The sequence below is a fragment of the Achroia grisella genome, unplaced genomic scaffold (genome assembly GCF_030625045.1).
Source record: "Achroia grisella isolate CSIRO2021 unplaced genomic scaffold, CSIRO_AGI_Agris_v1 utg546, whole genome shotgun sequence".
NCBI lineage: Eukaryota > Metazoa > Arthropoda > Insecta > Lepidoptera > Pyralidae > Achroia > Achroia grisella.
In genome coordinates, this window is record NW_026712931.1 from 1,376,670 (window position 1) to 1,394,502 (window position 17,833).

Consider the following 17,833-nt stretch of genomic DNA (forward strand, 5'->3'; position numbering starts at 1 on the left):
ATTTGTTACATCATAGTAATCACCGGTATAAATGGTCACATTGCAAAAAATGCGCTATTAGCCGCGGATGCTCAAAGCGTAGGAAATAACACAACAAACAGAGCATATCAGTATAATGGACCATACAGCCTTAAACAAATAAAATTAGTCGTCTGTAATTACATTTATAAACCTTATCATTGGATAGCTAGAGTTGTAATTCCCACAGAAAGGGATAAAAAAGTTGTTTTTAAAATCGTGGTCGGTTCTCACGACGCGCTGGGACGCACAGGTGCGCATCCGGCTATCTCACTGAGCAGGATTTGAGTTAGTTTGCTGTAGAGTTAATCATTCTAGTTAAACAAAGACACTGTACATTTTTGGTGTGTAGGTACCTAATTGTAGTTCGGTTTAAATTTTTATAGATACACATAGTGTGCTGCGGTTGTATAGGTTTATGAATCTTTTAGTTTATGATAAAGGATTTTGACCATAGAGGTAGATACTAAATCTATGGTGCTAACCATATAGCAGTGGATTTGGACAACGAACGAGTTAGATGTTCCAATAAATGTTCTATGTTGGTACATCTGTATATTCAGCCTTCGAGTGCTTCTTTTTAGGCTGTGTTTCTAAATAAGGGTGAGATAAGAGCAATGACTTCTTATCAATCGGGAATGTGATGAAATCCTGTGACATTCATGCACCCAGGATGAGTGTCATAACGTATATATATAGGTGACGGTTACCATTTACCATCAGGTGGGCCGTCAACTTGTTTGCCATTCTAATTACACATAAAAATGGCAAATAACATTACTGTGTGTAATCACTCAGCCTCGTGGCAAATTCATTAGTCAGCCATGATGGTCTCAGAGGAAACTGCATTGGTTCAGCGGACAGAGAACTAGTCCCTATTACCTATTAACTTCTCTATGCTATTATTAAGTATAATAATCTTCTCCCACACCGATGGAGTATTACAATTCTTGAGTAAAACAGGAAAAAAATAGAATAAACACTTTTCTGGTTCTAAGTTCAAAAATGATTTATATATAAATGGTGAAAATTAGTAATAAATATAACATAAGATAAAACACAAAAAATACGATTATAATAGGAACAATCTTTATTCAAATAAACTAAATATAAACACTCTTCAACAGTTATTTTTTTTTATTCCACCACTCATTCGGAATGCAGACTTATCACGACTAGAGTGAGCTATAAACCTGCGTGTTGCTCTATTAAATAAATGTTGTTCTAAGTAAATATACTATAACAAGGAGAAGGCATGCGACAACATAGAAATCGCTACGCACTACTCTATTGCAATGAGATAATAATAGGTATAGGCTGCACTATAAATTGTAAATTAGTTTTGTTATCCGCAAAAACATTATTATTATTTATGAACTCTTTAAAATTATAGTAGGCTTTTTTTTGCAAAGTTATTAATATGATATTTTTATCTTTTTTCCTTAAAAAAAGATAAAAATATCATATTAAAAAAAACCTTACGCAATTGCCATAAAATGAATTACTGACCTCAGTTACGAGACATTAAGGTAAGGCCAGTCTCTTATTATTACGTAAGAGTTATTAGAGTAATCGCTAACTTTTTTGGAAAAGTCATAATATTTCCTGGTAGACGTAATATTTTTGTAAATGTATTGAGAAGAAACTATGAGGATATTTGTATTCTTAAAGCACTGTCGCAAAGACTCCTTAGAATCCTTACCATAAATGGAGCGGATGGCTCTTCTTTGCAAAATAAATACTGTATTTATAACAGCTGTTTTTTAAAATATGATAGGAGAAATGTTTATTTTTAGGATCCTACCCATAGATATAGTTATTTTAAACCGACTTTAAAACACACAGTCTTTGCTAATTAGGAAACGTTTTCTTTCACTTACACACACACAACAAACAATTATTTTTCAATCACAAAAGTTTACCATCCTATAGTCTTTATTGAAAATTGAATGTTTTTATAGTAAGTATCCATTTCTATTACAATTAATTTATTATGTTAGAGATAATATAAATCCAGTGCCATCTAGCGACATGAATGTACATCGCTTGAATCATATTTAAACTTTGAGCAACGAACTGAATGGTATTCAAAAAGCTTGCTTTTGTAATTGTTTTCTGCCTCGATGTCTATTTATATGCCTACATAGTAAATACTCGTAGCTGTTTCAATTCAGTACTTTACTGTACAGTTACTGTATTCATGTACATTCATGTAATATCATAGCCCAATAAATATCTTAAATATAGAATACATAAACAAATAAAATATCCTTACATTTTGAATACGTGCTATTTTATTAAAGAAAATGGCAGGTCCTATTGTGGAAGTAGAGCAGGGTAAATTGGAAGGTACTTTGTCGGAAGATAAACAGTTTTACATATTTAGAGGTATTCCATATGCCAAATCTCCGGTGGGCGAGTTAAGATTTGCGGTAAGTATTTTATGAAAATATTTATTAACTTTTACAGTTAATAAATATTAGTTAGTGCCAAATTCCTTCAATTCCAAAATGATATTGTTTTTTTTATTAATTTTATTTATTTCTTTATTGTATTTATTATTTCATATTTTTGGATGATGATATTAACTACTTCAGCCGCGATTTGATACGGCTAAAGTTTTAATTGTTTAATGTGTTACTCTGGAGGGAATGCCAAATTACGACTATAATAATACATATAGGTATATTGTGTTATATTTTATATGTATTAGTTAGTAGTTAACACTTAAATATATTATTGTATAGTATATATATTTCTTTTTCGTCTTAAGCTTAAGCTTACCTACTTGCTATTTCAAATTAATAAAAGTAGAGAGCGGTCACTTGAAATAATAGGTATAGGTACATTCGTAATAATTTTATATCTGGTCATAACAATTTCTAGTATACATTATATTATTATTACATATGACAACAGAGGTAAAAAATTGTACCCGTTTAAAATTATCTTAATATATGTGAATATGTTTTTATAGTAACCAATAATGTTACTGTGACAAAGTACTAAAATGTTCACATATAGTGAATTTGTTATCATATATAATGCTAAATAATTTTAAAAATAATCCAACTTGTTATCTTAATATTATGTCAAGAGTACGGAAAAAATATTTCCCTACGTACATGAATTAAGGAAACCATAGACCATAGACTTTTGCCAATGCAAAATCAGGCATGAATTAGTTAATTTTTTTTTTTACATTGCACTGAATAAATATTTTTCTAATTAGCTAAAATAATATGCATTTGAATGTTATGCAATTTATGAAAATTAAATCTTATATAGGTATTTTATGTAACATGACTAGACCGTAAAAGAGGATTGTATTGTAAATATATACTTTTTTTAATACCAAGATGAACTTCAAGATAAAATGCCTTCTAATTTGTACGACAAGTAGTTGACTAATATGGTTTTTTGATGTTGCTTCATTAAGATAAATATGTCTAAAAAAGTTTAAAATAATAATTTATCTAATATCGGAAATAGCAGCTTATAATTGTATTTCTCGTAGGTAGGTACATAAAAAATGTCTTTATCATAAATAGATCGACAAAATGATATCAGCTTTATCAACAGCTTCAACACGTCTATTTGCTCAAACCTCTGAAAGGAGAGTTCTTACTTCCGACTTCGTTCGTCTTAAGTTATTCTTTCAAAGATTGATTTTTTTAGTGTGCTTTTTTATGCTAGTTACTATCAGGAAGGTGACGACCTCAAACACACCATACTGCGCAATCAACAAGGCGCCTGCGGTCTCCCCCGGTCGCCCCTCCGTTTGATCCCCCGTTTGAAACGGGGATCAATATTACAACGGCCTGAGCCGAGGTTCGAACACCTAGCGGTGCCCTCTGACTAAAGTCTTATCCGTCAGGCAGGAGTTGACCTTCAGCCGCACTACAAGTCTTCCGCGGGTTTGGTGTGCCATCTGCACTCGTCCCTATCGTCCGGTGAAGCTGTAAAGGCCAGCTGCGGCCAAGCATTAGAGTAGTCCGAAAAAAAAGTTATTCTCAGGCTCTTAAGATACTAGTGTCGTAATTTGCACAATGGCTAAAATCCAAAGTTATTCCCAGGCTCTTAAGATACTAGTGTCGTAATTTGCACAATGGCTAAAATTCAAGGATTTTAGCCATTGTGCAAATTACGACAATAGTATCTTGAGCCTGATAATAACTTGTTTTTTTCGGACTTGCTTTATAATATTGGTTTTCATAGCATTATAATATTTGTTATGTTTATTAATAGGTACCTGTTCCACCAGAGCCTTGGGACGGAGTAAGAGATGCTGCGAAAAGAAGCAATTTTTGTGTTCAATTAGATAAAGAAAGTGGCACTATAGTAGGATCTGAAGATTGCTTATATCTCAACGTGTCCACGCCCATTATTCCACGAACAGATTCATCTTTGTTACCTGTCATGTTCCATATTCATGGTGGTGGCTTCGTCTTTGGAATCGGAACAGAGGATGCAGCCCAGGGAATGGATTATATAGTTAAAAAGAATGTAGTGGTAGTCAGTATTAACTATAGACTGGGTGTCCTCGGATTTTTATGTCTGGACAGAAAAGATGCACCAGGCAACATGGGATTACGAGATCAGGTCGAGGCTCTTAAGTGGGTTAAAAAAAATATTAGCAAATTTGGTGGTGACCCTAACAATGTCACTATATTCGGAGTAAGTGCTGGTGGTGCGTCTGTTGAGTATCTAAGTCTTTCGCCTATGGCTAAGAATCTGTTTCATAAATGTATTGCTCAATCTGGCACCTCGCTTTCACCTTGGTCTCAAAATAATAAAGTGAGGGAGCTAGTTAGGAACATACCAGTTCTAAAAGGAAAGGTTGTTAAAAACGATGAAGAACTACTTCAATATTTAAAAGACATGCCGATTGATGATTTAATCAAAACATCTATGATTGCATTGGGTACGGACAAACATAATGGTGGTTTTCACTTTGGATTTGTTCCAACTATTGAGAAGCCTGGAGATTGGGAACCATTTTTGGACAAATCTACATTTGAATTATTATCACAAGGAAGTTTTAATAAAGTTCCATATATAGGAGGATTTTGTTCACATGAGGGAATTTCTCTGTTAGCTTTTAAAAAAGATTTGATAGATAAATTAACAAATGAAAAGAAATTTGAAATACACTTGCAAGAATTCTTTGGCATTCCGGATAGCAATATTAATGAAGTAGCTGCTGATTTAAAGTCTACATATTTAAATAATAGTAATGGACAAGAGGAACTTGACGCACCTGCCATAGATTTCTACTCAGACATTGACTTCACTGGTGGTATTTTCGAAGCTACAACACTAATAGCCAAACACAATTCCCCCGTGTATTTATATGAATTTTCTTACGATGGTGGTTTGAATTTAATTAAACAGAAGTTTAAGATTAATCGTAAAGGTACCAGCCATGGAGACGACGTTGGATATATATTAAAGTTAGATACCTTTAAATCTGCAACGATTTCTGAAACAGATGAATTGGTGAGAGAAAGAATTATAACACTATGGACGAATTTTGCTAAATATGGGTAGGTATAATTAATATATACCTATTTTTTTAATATACCTAGTAAAAGTTTTACGTGAAATTGTAGTGATAATAAACATTAATACAGGTATACCTGTATCAATGTTTATTTACTTACTTGGAACAGAACAAAGATTTGGAGCAATATATAATACATACAAATAATTTATAATGTCCATTTGTATATAATAGCGATTTTAACCACATTTGTCAGACGAGATTTTGATTTGTCATTTCAGTAAGGTATATGTATACAAAAAAACGTAAGTAGTGACGGCGATCTCAAATGAGAAAATCAAGACTGGTGGTTCAGAGTCACTCCTTATTCCAGTCTATCTATGTTACAATTGGTATTTTTTGTCATTGTCACACTTGTTCGTTCGCTACTTTCCACTAAACTAAGCTGAACATGTACTAAACTGTTTGTATTATGTATACTTGCGCATATCCCCAACCATAGGAAAGGTGTCTTGTCAGTGTCTTGAAACACTACTACCAACATTACGATAAATAGAATAATGTTATAACAATAGTAAAGCTCATACTTGGTATCGTTCCTTTGCAGGAAACCTACACCGCAGATTGATAACGTCATTACTACTGAATGGAAGCCCATTGGAGATTCTGAAATTGATTATCTATTTATAGATGAAAATCTTACTATGAAGCAAAATCCACATCCTGAGAGGACTGGATTATTTAAAAAACTTTTTGAAAATTACTACAAAAATAAAAAAGTCTAATTAGATTCGGTAATCGATTTAAATTACGTTGTTTATTTGTTTGGCTTCTTTCTGTAACAGATTTATTATACTTATGAGTGCAATTCAATATATCAGAATATAGCACGATATGTAATCCGGATTAGTTCAATTGAATCAAATGCATTATCCAATATATCTAAATGTCGCAATACTGATAAATTCCAGTCGTAATATTGAGTTGCATTGAAGCTTAAAATATGCGAAATTACATTTGATAGTTTCAATTTTAAAGTTCATTTTATAAAATGTTTAATTTTAAATTTAATGTAGTGCCTCAAAAGTTCGATTGAAATGTAGTATATACCAATAAATGTTTATTTTTTACTACCGAAATCGATACTAGTCTAGACGAGCTGGTTTGGTTGATGTAGTATCGTGATCGAAATAAAATAATATCTGAGTATTTAAAAAACTGTTTTTGTATTCTATTTATACATGGTTATGTATACTTAAGTAAAAATAAACATATAAACTTTTTTAATTGCATTTAATTCGATATTTACCGAATTATATCGACATATTCATCTTAGCCTGTTAGCAAATTTAGATAAGCTGATAGGCACATTAAAATATAATAATAACAAATCGAATCTAAATGTACATACTCATATATATATATATATATATATATATCGATTTTGTAAATACCTATATACATATATACATGTACGTACATGCTTATTACATTAAAAGTATTACTTGAAACATAAGCCATACATGTGTATTCAGACAAATTTATTCGTCCAATGCCAAAATCTCAACGAAATAACGATTTCTAAAATATACTCTATGATAACATATTAGTATATCTATTAGGATGAGAGTACTACTTTTTGTCTATGAGATTCAAATTACAGAAAAAGAAACTGTACCTATGCGTTTCGTTTAACCCAGTGTCTGAAATTCAACTATGTTTCCTTAAAACTTCAAATTTTATTAGGATTATATTGTCTAAAATTACACATGTCAAGCGCATGTAAGTGTACGTAATTCTTTTTTAAATTAATTTAATGTACTTTTAAAATAATTATTATTATAAAACTATTAATATTCTGAACTCGTCCGTATCCACTTTAATTATGCCAAACTTCATACTTTTACGGTCCACGTAATTTTTGTAACAAGGAGTACAAAGTTACAGCTATTATGGTTATCATAATATAAACTCGTTAATTTCTGATAAATCAAGTTGTCTGTCAGTCCAGTGCCGATTGAATTACAATGTCGAAGAGTAGCTTTCAGATTATGGAATGCGCTAATACCATTACGGGCCGCGACATGCTGTACGAGTGGGCGGTGCCCATAAATGTCTAGACACGAACTAGCTAATGATTTGTTGTTCGAATTTTCAGATTGAGATAATCGTAAGTACATAATATTACTAGATTTTTAGGATCTATTTATTTTAAGGTGATAGCAATGTTTGTTTCAATGGGTGATAATGCAATTGTGCACCTGCATGCGTTAACAGTTTACGCTGGCGGGGCACCAACTTGGTCCTGTCTGTTGATAAGATGATAATTTAAGTCAGTATACTCATTGTGACGAATTCACCAGGAATTAATGTAGTATGTAGGCGGGGGGGGGGGCATGATTTAACGTGGAAAATTGCTAGTTAGGGGAGTCACTATTCCTATTTCCAACAATCCCCTCCTGTCGACAATGAGAAGTAGGATTAAATGTAATTTATAATATTGTACTAATTTATAGTCTATTTGTACAGGGTAGTATATTATATTATAAATTAACTCCTGTAAAATTATTCATTATAATCATTATTTATTTATTCACTGGTCCTCATAGTGGTGGTAATATATATTTGTTATTTGTGGGAAATTTTGAATATGTCTGTCAGAGGAAAACAATTCAGAATTAAACTAGAAACTTTTAACTAACTAACTTATACCGTTTGTAAAATATATTTAAATAATTTAAAAATTGTAGGTGTTTACTTTCAACATTTTTTGGTACAACATCATAAATAGTTTAGTATTTACTGTACTGTACATATTGTTGATTATACTGTCTACCTATTGTTATGTCTATGGTCTCGGGTCAGAGACTAGAGTAGACTGGCCGTCGGCGCCAGCGAGTCGCGGTGTGAAATACTCAGGTGCATCCGAACCTGCCCACGGATTTTATACAGTACGTCCAGGTTTTATACAGTTAGGCTTTGTTTATTCAAATCGTGATTTCTTTGTAAAGAATTCTGAATAACAATACTTCTTTGCCTACTATACTATATTGTTTTTCATTCGTATGTGTATCTGTATATATATAGTAAGAGATTTATTTATTTATCGACATATTTCTCAAAATCTCATAATTAACTATAAGTAAGTTCAGTAGCGATATTTATGAGAACATTAATACAATAGTCACAGGTCTAATTAAATTTCTGAACATGGAGATGTGACAGTCGTTTTATTCTTCAGCGCCAGAATATTAACTAATTTCTTGAGTTTTAAGACTGGAAAATCCAGAATTGGAAATCATTTATTCCCGATAAAACTTTTTAAGTTTTGGGCTACATGTGTACAATCTTATTGAAAAGAGTTAGTAGTTGAGATTATTGACAGTTTTTCTTGAAACGTCCCAACTTTTCCAAATGACGACAGATTTGACTTATCAAAGTGTCTGTAATTAAACCTACATGAATAAAGATATTCTGATTTTAATAATTTTTAGTAGCGTTCTATTTTCAAATTAACAATGGAAAACTAGAGTTCAAATGCTTTAAAAAGTCTTTATCAGTTTCTTAAAGAAAAATATACATGCTGTAGGTACTCGTAAAAACGTTCCAGGATCCTTTCACGGCGATGCGCGTGAGTCGTGATTTGATTCCCACAGAGCATACCGACTCTTTCTGTCTCCTTTCCGTTGCGAGGTTAACCATGCTATTGTCCTTTTCACTTCACGGCTATTTAGTACACACAGGACAATAAATTATCTTTCAGTTGAATTACTTCAAGAACACCCATAATTGTCACGGTAATTTTTTTGCGCTGTTTTGATTAATGACTAGTAAATAAATAACCCTAGATGTATCACATAGCGCCATTTAGTAGATACCAAATTAAGCAGAGCAGAATTGTCCTAAACAGTTGCAATTCCTATAGCTTCCAAATAAGAAAAAAGTGAAAATTATATTGATTTGAGTAAGTAGAATATTCTACTTACTTCTCATAGAAAACGGAACTGTGTATAAAACATATTTAGTATTGAGTTTAATATATCATTGATATAAATAATTTAATGTAACCTCTTTAAAATATGTAAACAATATTTTAAACTTTTTTCACCGATATTTACATCTATATACAAGTTGGTGATTTGCCTTTAAATTAGACATTATCATCACCAATGGTTTGCTGTTGAAAATAGGTTTCTCGCATGTATGACCACGACTTGTAACAAGGTTATAATACTAAGCCACCAGCACCCATCTATGTCTAGATATGGATATTTAAATAACTTAATTGTATCTCCATATATGATTTAAAGAATCGCACCATTAGCATAATACAAAAGTTGATATTATCTTATATTTATCTATCCTAGCTATATCCTGTGACATTACCCCGATGAATTAGAGTTCGAGTAAAAGTTACTTAAATTGTTAATTTTTGTACCAAATTAAATTCGAATTGGTTCAGATATATATTACGAAATAAAATGGTATTGTAGGTACCCCTATAGAAATTTTGAATAATTTGAACTTAATAAAATATATAAATCTAGACAATTCGCACAGCACCATCTATAGACTACAGACAACAGCTGTTTAAATTATAGGTTATATATATTATATTATTTATACTGGAATAATATATTTAAATAGCTGTTTAAATATAGTATTCCAGTTAACAACCAACATATATGACAAATAATAATTATTTCAAACAAAGAATAATATTCAATTTTTTCCAGTTTTACAAGACAAAGAGTTTCCTTCTGAACTTTATCATATTCCCAACCGACAATGACACAAAATCTTATTTTCCCGTTTTTTCTACAGTTTTTTCCCGTTTTTTCATTTAAAACGACGTTGATATCTTTAGAAGGTAACATTTAACATTATAAAATATATTAATAATATAAAATATAAATATAAATAAATGTGTAATATAAAAAAATAAATTATAATTAATAAATAATGTTACAAGTCTGATAGTAATTATTAAACACTTTTTACAACAATATGATTTAGATGTTTTATCTGTACACCTACATCAATACACAGATGAGAATTAAAAAGTTTGCATAAGTACCAGTATCCATCGTATGTAAGTTAGCGCTAAACCACTAGATCACACAATAGAATTTGAATCATGGTTATAAAATCGAATTAGAATTAAATAATATTCCTGCTCAATTATATGAATAGTTTTTTACATTCAAACTACGGTTAAACTTTTATTAGAAGAAATTACTTTCCAACTTATGTTTATGTTTATATGTTCACTCCTTTTCGTGAAGTTGATACATTATTATCTATGATGAGAATTCGATATTGTTTCATGAAGGTATTCTATCAATATTGCTTATATTATATTTAATTTGTACACAAATTAAATATAATATAAGCTCTCTTGTATCTACGGTGAAAGCATGTAATAAGCTTTGAAGTAATGAATTGGCTTTCACTCAGGGTACAGAAACTATGGTAAATATAAGGTATATATAACTACAAACTACATAATATATATATTAATATTGAGGGGTTTCAATTAACTTTTGCTAAATGCTTTGTAGTGTATGTTAAAGGAATCGTTATCTTGCGTACTCTAATGATGTACTATATCGTTAGTACCTAGCGAGGGACTAGTAAAGTATAAAATAATGAGAATTCAATAAACTTATATCATCTATGCATAATCTAGATGATTTATTAGAGGGTAAACTTTATAGAGGCTGAATATGTAATTTTGGCTTACTATAAAAGAAAGCCTATTTCTTTATTTAATTATATAATATATACCTGTACATCCAAGTATTATTTAGTAAAATAAAGTAGAAAACTAAATAGAATAATAATTTTAATTCCTAATTAACAAATATCACAAGACATTCATACGGCAATATAAACTATTAATTAATTTGAAAAATGATCGTGATTATCCTAAAAGGGCAGCTAATTTGGTTTCAACTAGATTTAGTTATTGTCTTAAAGTGTTAATAGATTAGAGATTTGCCCGAAGCAAGGTGAGACAAGGAGACTAAACAGAGGCGGGAGGAACTAAGGCAGTCAGAATGCTAGCATTGTATGCTTATTGCTTGCAGGTGTGCGCGCGTGGGAACTGGACATTTTCGAGTATCACCGAGATTTATTTGTTCTTCTGAGTTTTACGTCGAAGTAGTAAGGCTCAAATTTATTTAAATATATGTAATTATTTACTATGGTAACCTTAGTATTGTAGCTGTGTACCACATTGTTTCTCTGACTAATAATTGGATGGTTTATTCTCAGATTGCCTGCCTGTATTGATCTAGGGATTGTCAATATTATGTGTATATTTACAATAAAATGTACTAATCAATTGAATAATATTAATGTTACCAACAGACAGACGGAGGTACTAGAACAGTCTTGCTTCTAAATAATAGGTAAATCTTTATTAACTAATTGCAAGTTAAACAGGAAAATTCAATACTATAAATGCTACTTACATAAACACATTAATTAATGGGTAAAAACGTTCAAAATTAATTACAGTCTTGCATACAGTTAAACAATACACCCAACAGCGTCACTAAGTTTGTTTGTATACAATTTTGTATATATTTAAAAATATTATTTGTCCTTATACATACAGATCATATAACATATAGATCTAGAACAATTTTATATAATTTATAATTGTAAATGAAAAACAGAAACATAACTACTGATTTAATTCCCTGGTCCATGCGAGCCCTATCGTTGAACTGGTAATAACAGTACGTAGCTAAGTAGTAGCTGGTATGCTTCTCCAGAAGAACACCACATTTACATTTAACTAGCTCTCCGCCTCGGCTTCGTATGGGTGTACTTATTATACATATAAACCTTCCTCTTGAATCACTCTATCTATTGCTGGAAACTGCATAAAATCCGTTGCGTAGTTCATTTTATACTATGTAAAGATATACCAACATCCTAATGAATAATAGACCAATATTCAAGTTGAAAACAACACATTAACTTAATGACCGGCATAACGTTTACCATGAGAATAGTAAATATATAATATATTTAGTAGTGGTACTTTTCTAATAGTCTATTCACAAGATACCTTGTTGTTAGTTATTTGTTGATGTATTATGTCATAGATTGAAATGGCCGTGATGACCAAGTGATTTGATTATGCATTTTGTTATTCTTTATTATCTTATCTGTGCTCTTACTTTAAACGTTCATTGGCGACCTTCGAGAACTAAAGAGCCAGGCATTATTAAATATCAATACCATATACAACCAAAATAGTACTACAAAATTGGGTTCACTGTTTAGATACAGATGTCACTTGTTCACCAGTTTTATAAGCACCCAATTATTAAAGGCCGACATTTGGTCTCTACTTGCCTTCGCTAAATAAAGTAATGTCACACATTGTGCACCATTGTACCCATATTTGTTAACAATAGATCGAGTCCGCTTTGACATCTGGTGGGTCTTCAAAATACAATATCGGTGTGACTGAATCCATTTAAACTGCATTTTAAAACCAACTTTATTCATAGTAATGTATGGTGGATTTTCGTAAATGAAAATATTGTTCTGATTGGTTGGACGAATAACAACAGTATTAATAGATATTGTATTTTAATACAATGGTATAAAGTTTTTTATACGTTGATAAGATTGCACTTTAAATTGGCGAACGCTAAATATCTCGCAATTGCCACTTCTGACATAATCGTTTCATGTCGAGGGGTGGTAGCTATTTGCACTTTTTGTGTGTTTTGCCAGTTGGCGCAAACATAATGAAATTTGTTGACATGTATATCAGTATACAATTTAATATGTAACTGCTATAGTCATGATTAGTTTCGTTCAAGTGTTGCAAAGTAGGTAATCTGGTTTGTTAAAGTTTTTCCAAAATCATTTACAATATAAAATACTCGCGGTAAAAAAAAATATTTCCGTTTTATGAAAAATTTTATATATATGAATTTTTGTGTATTATTTTTTATTATATTTGGGACTTATCCTTTGTAAGGAATATAAACTATCACAAATATTGTATTTACTATACTCCAGTCATTTCCTGGTTTTTAAACCTGAACACGATGTTATATTAAGACGAAAATATATAATACCATATTATGTTATTATATATTTCCGTACCGTTTACAAAGTATGTCAGTTTTAGAAATTAGCGTGGAAGAGTAACAAACATCCATCCATACACCCATACTCACAAACTTTCGCGTTTATAATATTAGATAGTATGATTAACAGTTGTATTTATGTATCTAATAATCACTAATAATCATAAACCTTGTAGAATTATACACTATCCCATCAAAAACATAAATGTGAAATGATAGCCGAGTTTAATATTATGATATATGCCTTGATTGTTGACTTCTACGACAAAAGAGATGAGATCTAAATGGGTGCCAAGTTCAATGGTCTGTCCTGAAATGTATTTATAACAATATAAAATATCATTTCTTCTTATAACTTAGGATAATATACTGTAGCCTAAGGTCTAACTTGGCCAGTTCTCATATACCAATTATTACTTTCGATTACTAGTTACTATTAATATTAAAATAGGAACCGTCAAGTAACATGTTTAGAACTTGCGAAGGCTACAGTATATTTCGTATATGAAAACTAGCCAAGTTAGACCTTAGGCTACAGTATATTATCCTAAGTTATAAGAAGAAATGATATTTTATATTGTTATAAATACATTTCAGGACAGACCATTGAACTTGGCACCCATTTAGATCTCATCTCTTTTGTCGTAGAAGTCAACAATCAAGGCATATATCATAATATTAAACTCGGCTATCATTTCACATTTATGTTTTTGATGGGATATCATTACTTTTTGTACATAAATTATACGAGGTACTTATTTATAACTAAATTAATACCAAATTATTTTTGATAAATTACTGTATTTTCGTATATTTACGGGGTATAATTGTCTTTTTTTGTGTTATTTTCTATATTTTCTTGTAACTTTTAAATGTTCAAGTGCAATGCCAATTCAGTATCAGGAATTTTTGGGCAAATCGGGGCGGTATAACGTCCACAGACGGTTGTACTCTACAATAGAGCTCTCGTGACTTGGATCAAAATTGTTAAGACGTACTCCATCTAAGGTTTTAAGTCTGGAGAGTCCAACGTAAACCTGCCCTTTATTAAATATAGAGGAGCCTATGTTGAGAAGAGGACTGCCAAAACTAAGGCCTTGTGATTTGTTGATAGTAATAGCATATGTTAAGCAAATACGGAATTGTTCTCTTTCAACATATACATTATTTAATATCTGAAACTTCGTATTGACACGTTATAAATCGAAAGTAAAGACGATTATGTAACAAATTGACTGTTATCTATTGAATTCTCAAGAAAACAATTTGTTACCAATGAGTTCTCATTCTCGAGTTAACTATACATTCCTACTTATAACTATACTAAAATTGTTATTAATTTTTGGTTTAAACTATTGTCTATACCATACGTATTTACTAAAATAATGTAATAATAATATAACCACAAATATATAAGTATAATTTAAGAAAGCTATGAATTTCGTAGCATAAATCGCAACCTTATAGGTTAGATATCGAGAAACAAAACATTGAGTTTTATCGCACCGCTCCCACACGGCGCCGCCGCGGCGCCCTATGCCGAAATGCCTATTATTTAATAATTATTTATAAAAATAATGATTTTACACTATCGATGTGCGCTAAATATTGAAACAATAATTAATACCAAATCTCAGTTAATAACATAATATATACGAAATTCGACTATACTCCTAGTTATAAGTACGAGTATATTTTAGACAGAATCTAAATTATAGCAACTAGTGTTTACCGCTCAATGCAATATTTGAAGTTTGCTAGTTATCGACACTGATGTGAAGGGGTCAACGTAAATTGGTAATGATCGACTTTTTCATACAATATTACTTTCCGTCCAGTACAAGATGAGATTTTTCGCCAGGGATCAATGTCAATTGGTGGCTATCGACGTTTTCATAGAATTTTAGTATTCGTCCAGTATAAGTTGAAATATAATCAATTAAAGTGAAAAATTGTAGTAAAATGATAACAATTTACCAGTTTCAGATTTTTTCCTTTATATTCACCTAATTACCTATCTGCATGCCAAATTTGAACTTCCTAGGTCATCTGGAAGTGGGTAATAATTTTGATCTATAGTTGATCAGTGATAAAAATGACGATTTTTGGACATTAATATCTAAATAACCGTTTGAGATATGTTTATGAAATTTGGAACACATATTTATCTCGCAAGTCTCAATATATGAACCAAATTTGACAGGTTTGTGTGAAAGAGTTTTTGAGTTATGAGGGGGTCAAAAGTGGCTCCAAATGGTTCGTGTAAATATACACACGGTGCTGCAGGCCAGTTTACTTGAAACTCGGCTTGACACGCTTCCGCGTGTCTAGATAGACAGTACAAAACAAACTTTTGGTGACCGTGGTATTCTATGGTTTTTGTGTCATTCAGTTCGTCAGGAATACCACTGACAATTTATCTATCTTTATTTTTTAGTCAATATACAATGGGAAATACCTATCATGCAAAGAAAACAAAGCTTGTTACCATGTAGTAACAACATATTTTCGTGAGATGTAAATATCTACTTAGTTAAAGGCACCTATTGCGCAATGAATGATTTATTAGTTTTGCGCTCGGTTCCAATGTCTTGATACGAGGCGGTGCACACCGAACTAGTCGACCCTGCGTCGCGTAGTAATGATTTAAGAAGGCCGCCTTTGCTCTCGGTATCATTCTTACTAGTGCTTTGTAATTTGAGTGTAGTGAGTGTCTTATCAAAAATAAAAATGTCTCCGATAGATGGTGTCGACAACGAGATTAAAGCGTCCGCTCTGGAACTCATTGGGAATACGCCGATTGTTGCCCTTGACCGACTTTATACGGGGCCTGGTCGAGTTCTAGTCAAATGTGAATTCATGAATCCTGGTGCTTCTATTAAATGCCGTTCTTCTCTGCAAATGATACAAAGAGCTCGCCAGTCAGGCGAATTGAAACCGGGGCATCCTGTCGTAGAAGTTACTTCAGGAAATCAAGGATGCGGTCTTGCTGTGGTCTGCGCGGTGCTAGGTCATCCGTTAACATTGACGATGTCGAAAGGTAACAGTGCCCAACGTGCTATACATATGGAAGCATTGGGAGCTAAATGTGTCAGAGTGCCACAAGTGGAAGGAACTTATGGCAATGTCACACTCGCTGATGTCCAGGCTGTTGAACAAGTAGGTCTGAAGATTGTGGAAGATACTGGAGCATATTATGTGAACCAGTTTAATAATGATGCAAACGCGCAAGCCCACTATGATACAACTGGACCAGAAATATGGAGACAGACTGGTCATCACGTAGATGTTTTTATTGCGACAGTGGGTACAGCAGGAACGTTCACCGGTACGTCGAAGTATTTAAAAGAGAAAAATCCAGGCTTGTTGTCATATGTTGTTGAGCCGACTGGCTCAGAGCCCATAAAAGGTGAGCCTATCACAAAACCCCTACATTTGCTTCAAGGCTCCGGATATGGTTGTGTGCCGAATTTGTTCAAATTTGATTACATGGATGATACAGTGAGTATTAGTGATGACGAAGCAGTCAAGTATATGAAACTTATTGGTGAAAAGGAAGGTTTATACGTTGGTTATACGAGTGGTGCCAATGTTGCTGCTGCTGTAAAGCTTTTGGAATCAGGAAAGATACCTAAAGACTCCTGGGTAGTGACTTTACTCAACGACACGGGCTTGAAATATACTCCAGTACCAAACGAATTGACATAAAGGATAATAATAATAATTATATATATATATATATAGTAAATTAAATAAGTAATCATAATTATAAAGTACTGTTTAAGAAATAACGATAAAGTTATCTTAGAGTATTTTAAAACCTTTAAGGTCAGGTATTATCTTGTCAATATAATGAAAGATACGACAGTTGTTTGTTTATAAAATATTTCAAATATCTAAGACTATTACAATCTTCTTTTAAATATCTACTACAATTAATATTAATAATTGTATTAATTAAGAATAGTTATCCTATGAAATATAAATATTTAATTTAGTATTAACTACTTCGTTTTATTATAAAACTCCACATATATTAAATATCTACTTGTAATTAGAAGCAGTGCAGTAGCGTAAGCCATGTCGTATAGCTATTTTTTAAACTGATATTTAAATATTTAGGGTTAAAAATATTTTTTCGGATGAGGATATGTTATATCTGATTATCACAAGTGATAAATCCCTTAAATAA

General features: G+C 31.6%; 2 protein-coding genes across 2 annotated transcripts; both read left to right on the plus strand.

The window, feature by feature from the left end:
• Window positions 1-2,192: 2,192 nt before the first annotated feature.
• On the plus strand, window positions 2,193-6,722 carry LOC131848329 (esterase FE4-like). The gene is made up of 3 exons (XM_059198154.1): window positions 2,193-2,450; window positions 4,267-5,564; window positions 6,129-6,722. The coding sequence occupies exons 1-3, from the start codon at window positions 2,325-2,327 to the stop codon at window positions 6,304-6,306; spliced, it is 1,602 nt and encodes a 533-aa protein (XP_059054137.1). The 5' UTR covers window positions 2,193-2,324; the 3' UTR covers window positions 6,307-6,722.
• A 9,565-nt stretch (window positions 6,723-16,287) lies between these two features.
• On the plus strand, window positions 16,288-17,591 carry LOC131848204 (uncharacterized). Its single transcript, XM_059197987.1, has one exon. The coding sequence runs from the start codon at window positions 16,372-16,374 to the stop codon at window positions 17,347-17,349; it is 978 nt and encodes a 325-aa protein (XP_059053970.1). The 5' UTR covers window positions 16,288-16,371; the 3' UTR covers window positions 17,350-17,591.
• Window positions 17,592-17,833: the final 242 nt, after the last annotated feature.

What these genes read in the sequence shown, in the direction of transcription:
- LOC131848204 (XM_059197987.1), top strand. Translation starts at nt 16,372, where the DNA reads ATGTCTCCGATAGATGGTGTCGACAACGAGATTAAAGCGTCCGCTCTG.
- LOC131848329 (XM_059198154.1), top strand. Translation starts at nt 2,325, where the DNA reads ATGGCAGGTCCTATTGTGGAAGTAGAGCAGGGTAAATTGGAAGGTACT. An exon ending in TGGGCGAGTTAAGATTTGCG is followed by an intron (nt 2,451 to 4,266) that starts GTAAGTATTTTA and finishes GTTTATTAATAG; the next exon opens with GTACCTGTTCCACCAGAGCC. An exon ending in ACGAATTTTGCTAAATATGG is followed by an intron (nt 5,565 to 6,128) that starts GTAGGTATAATT and finishes GTTCCTTTGCAG; the next exon opens with GAAACCTACACCGCAGATTG.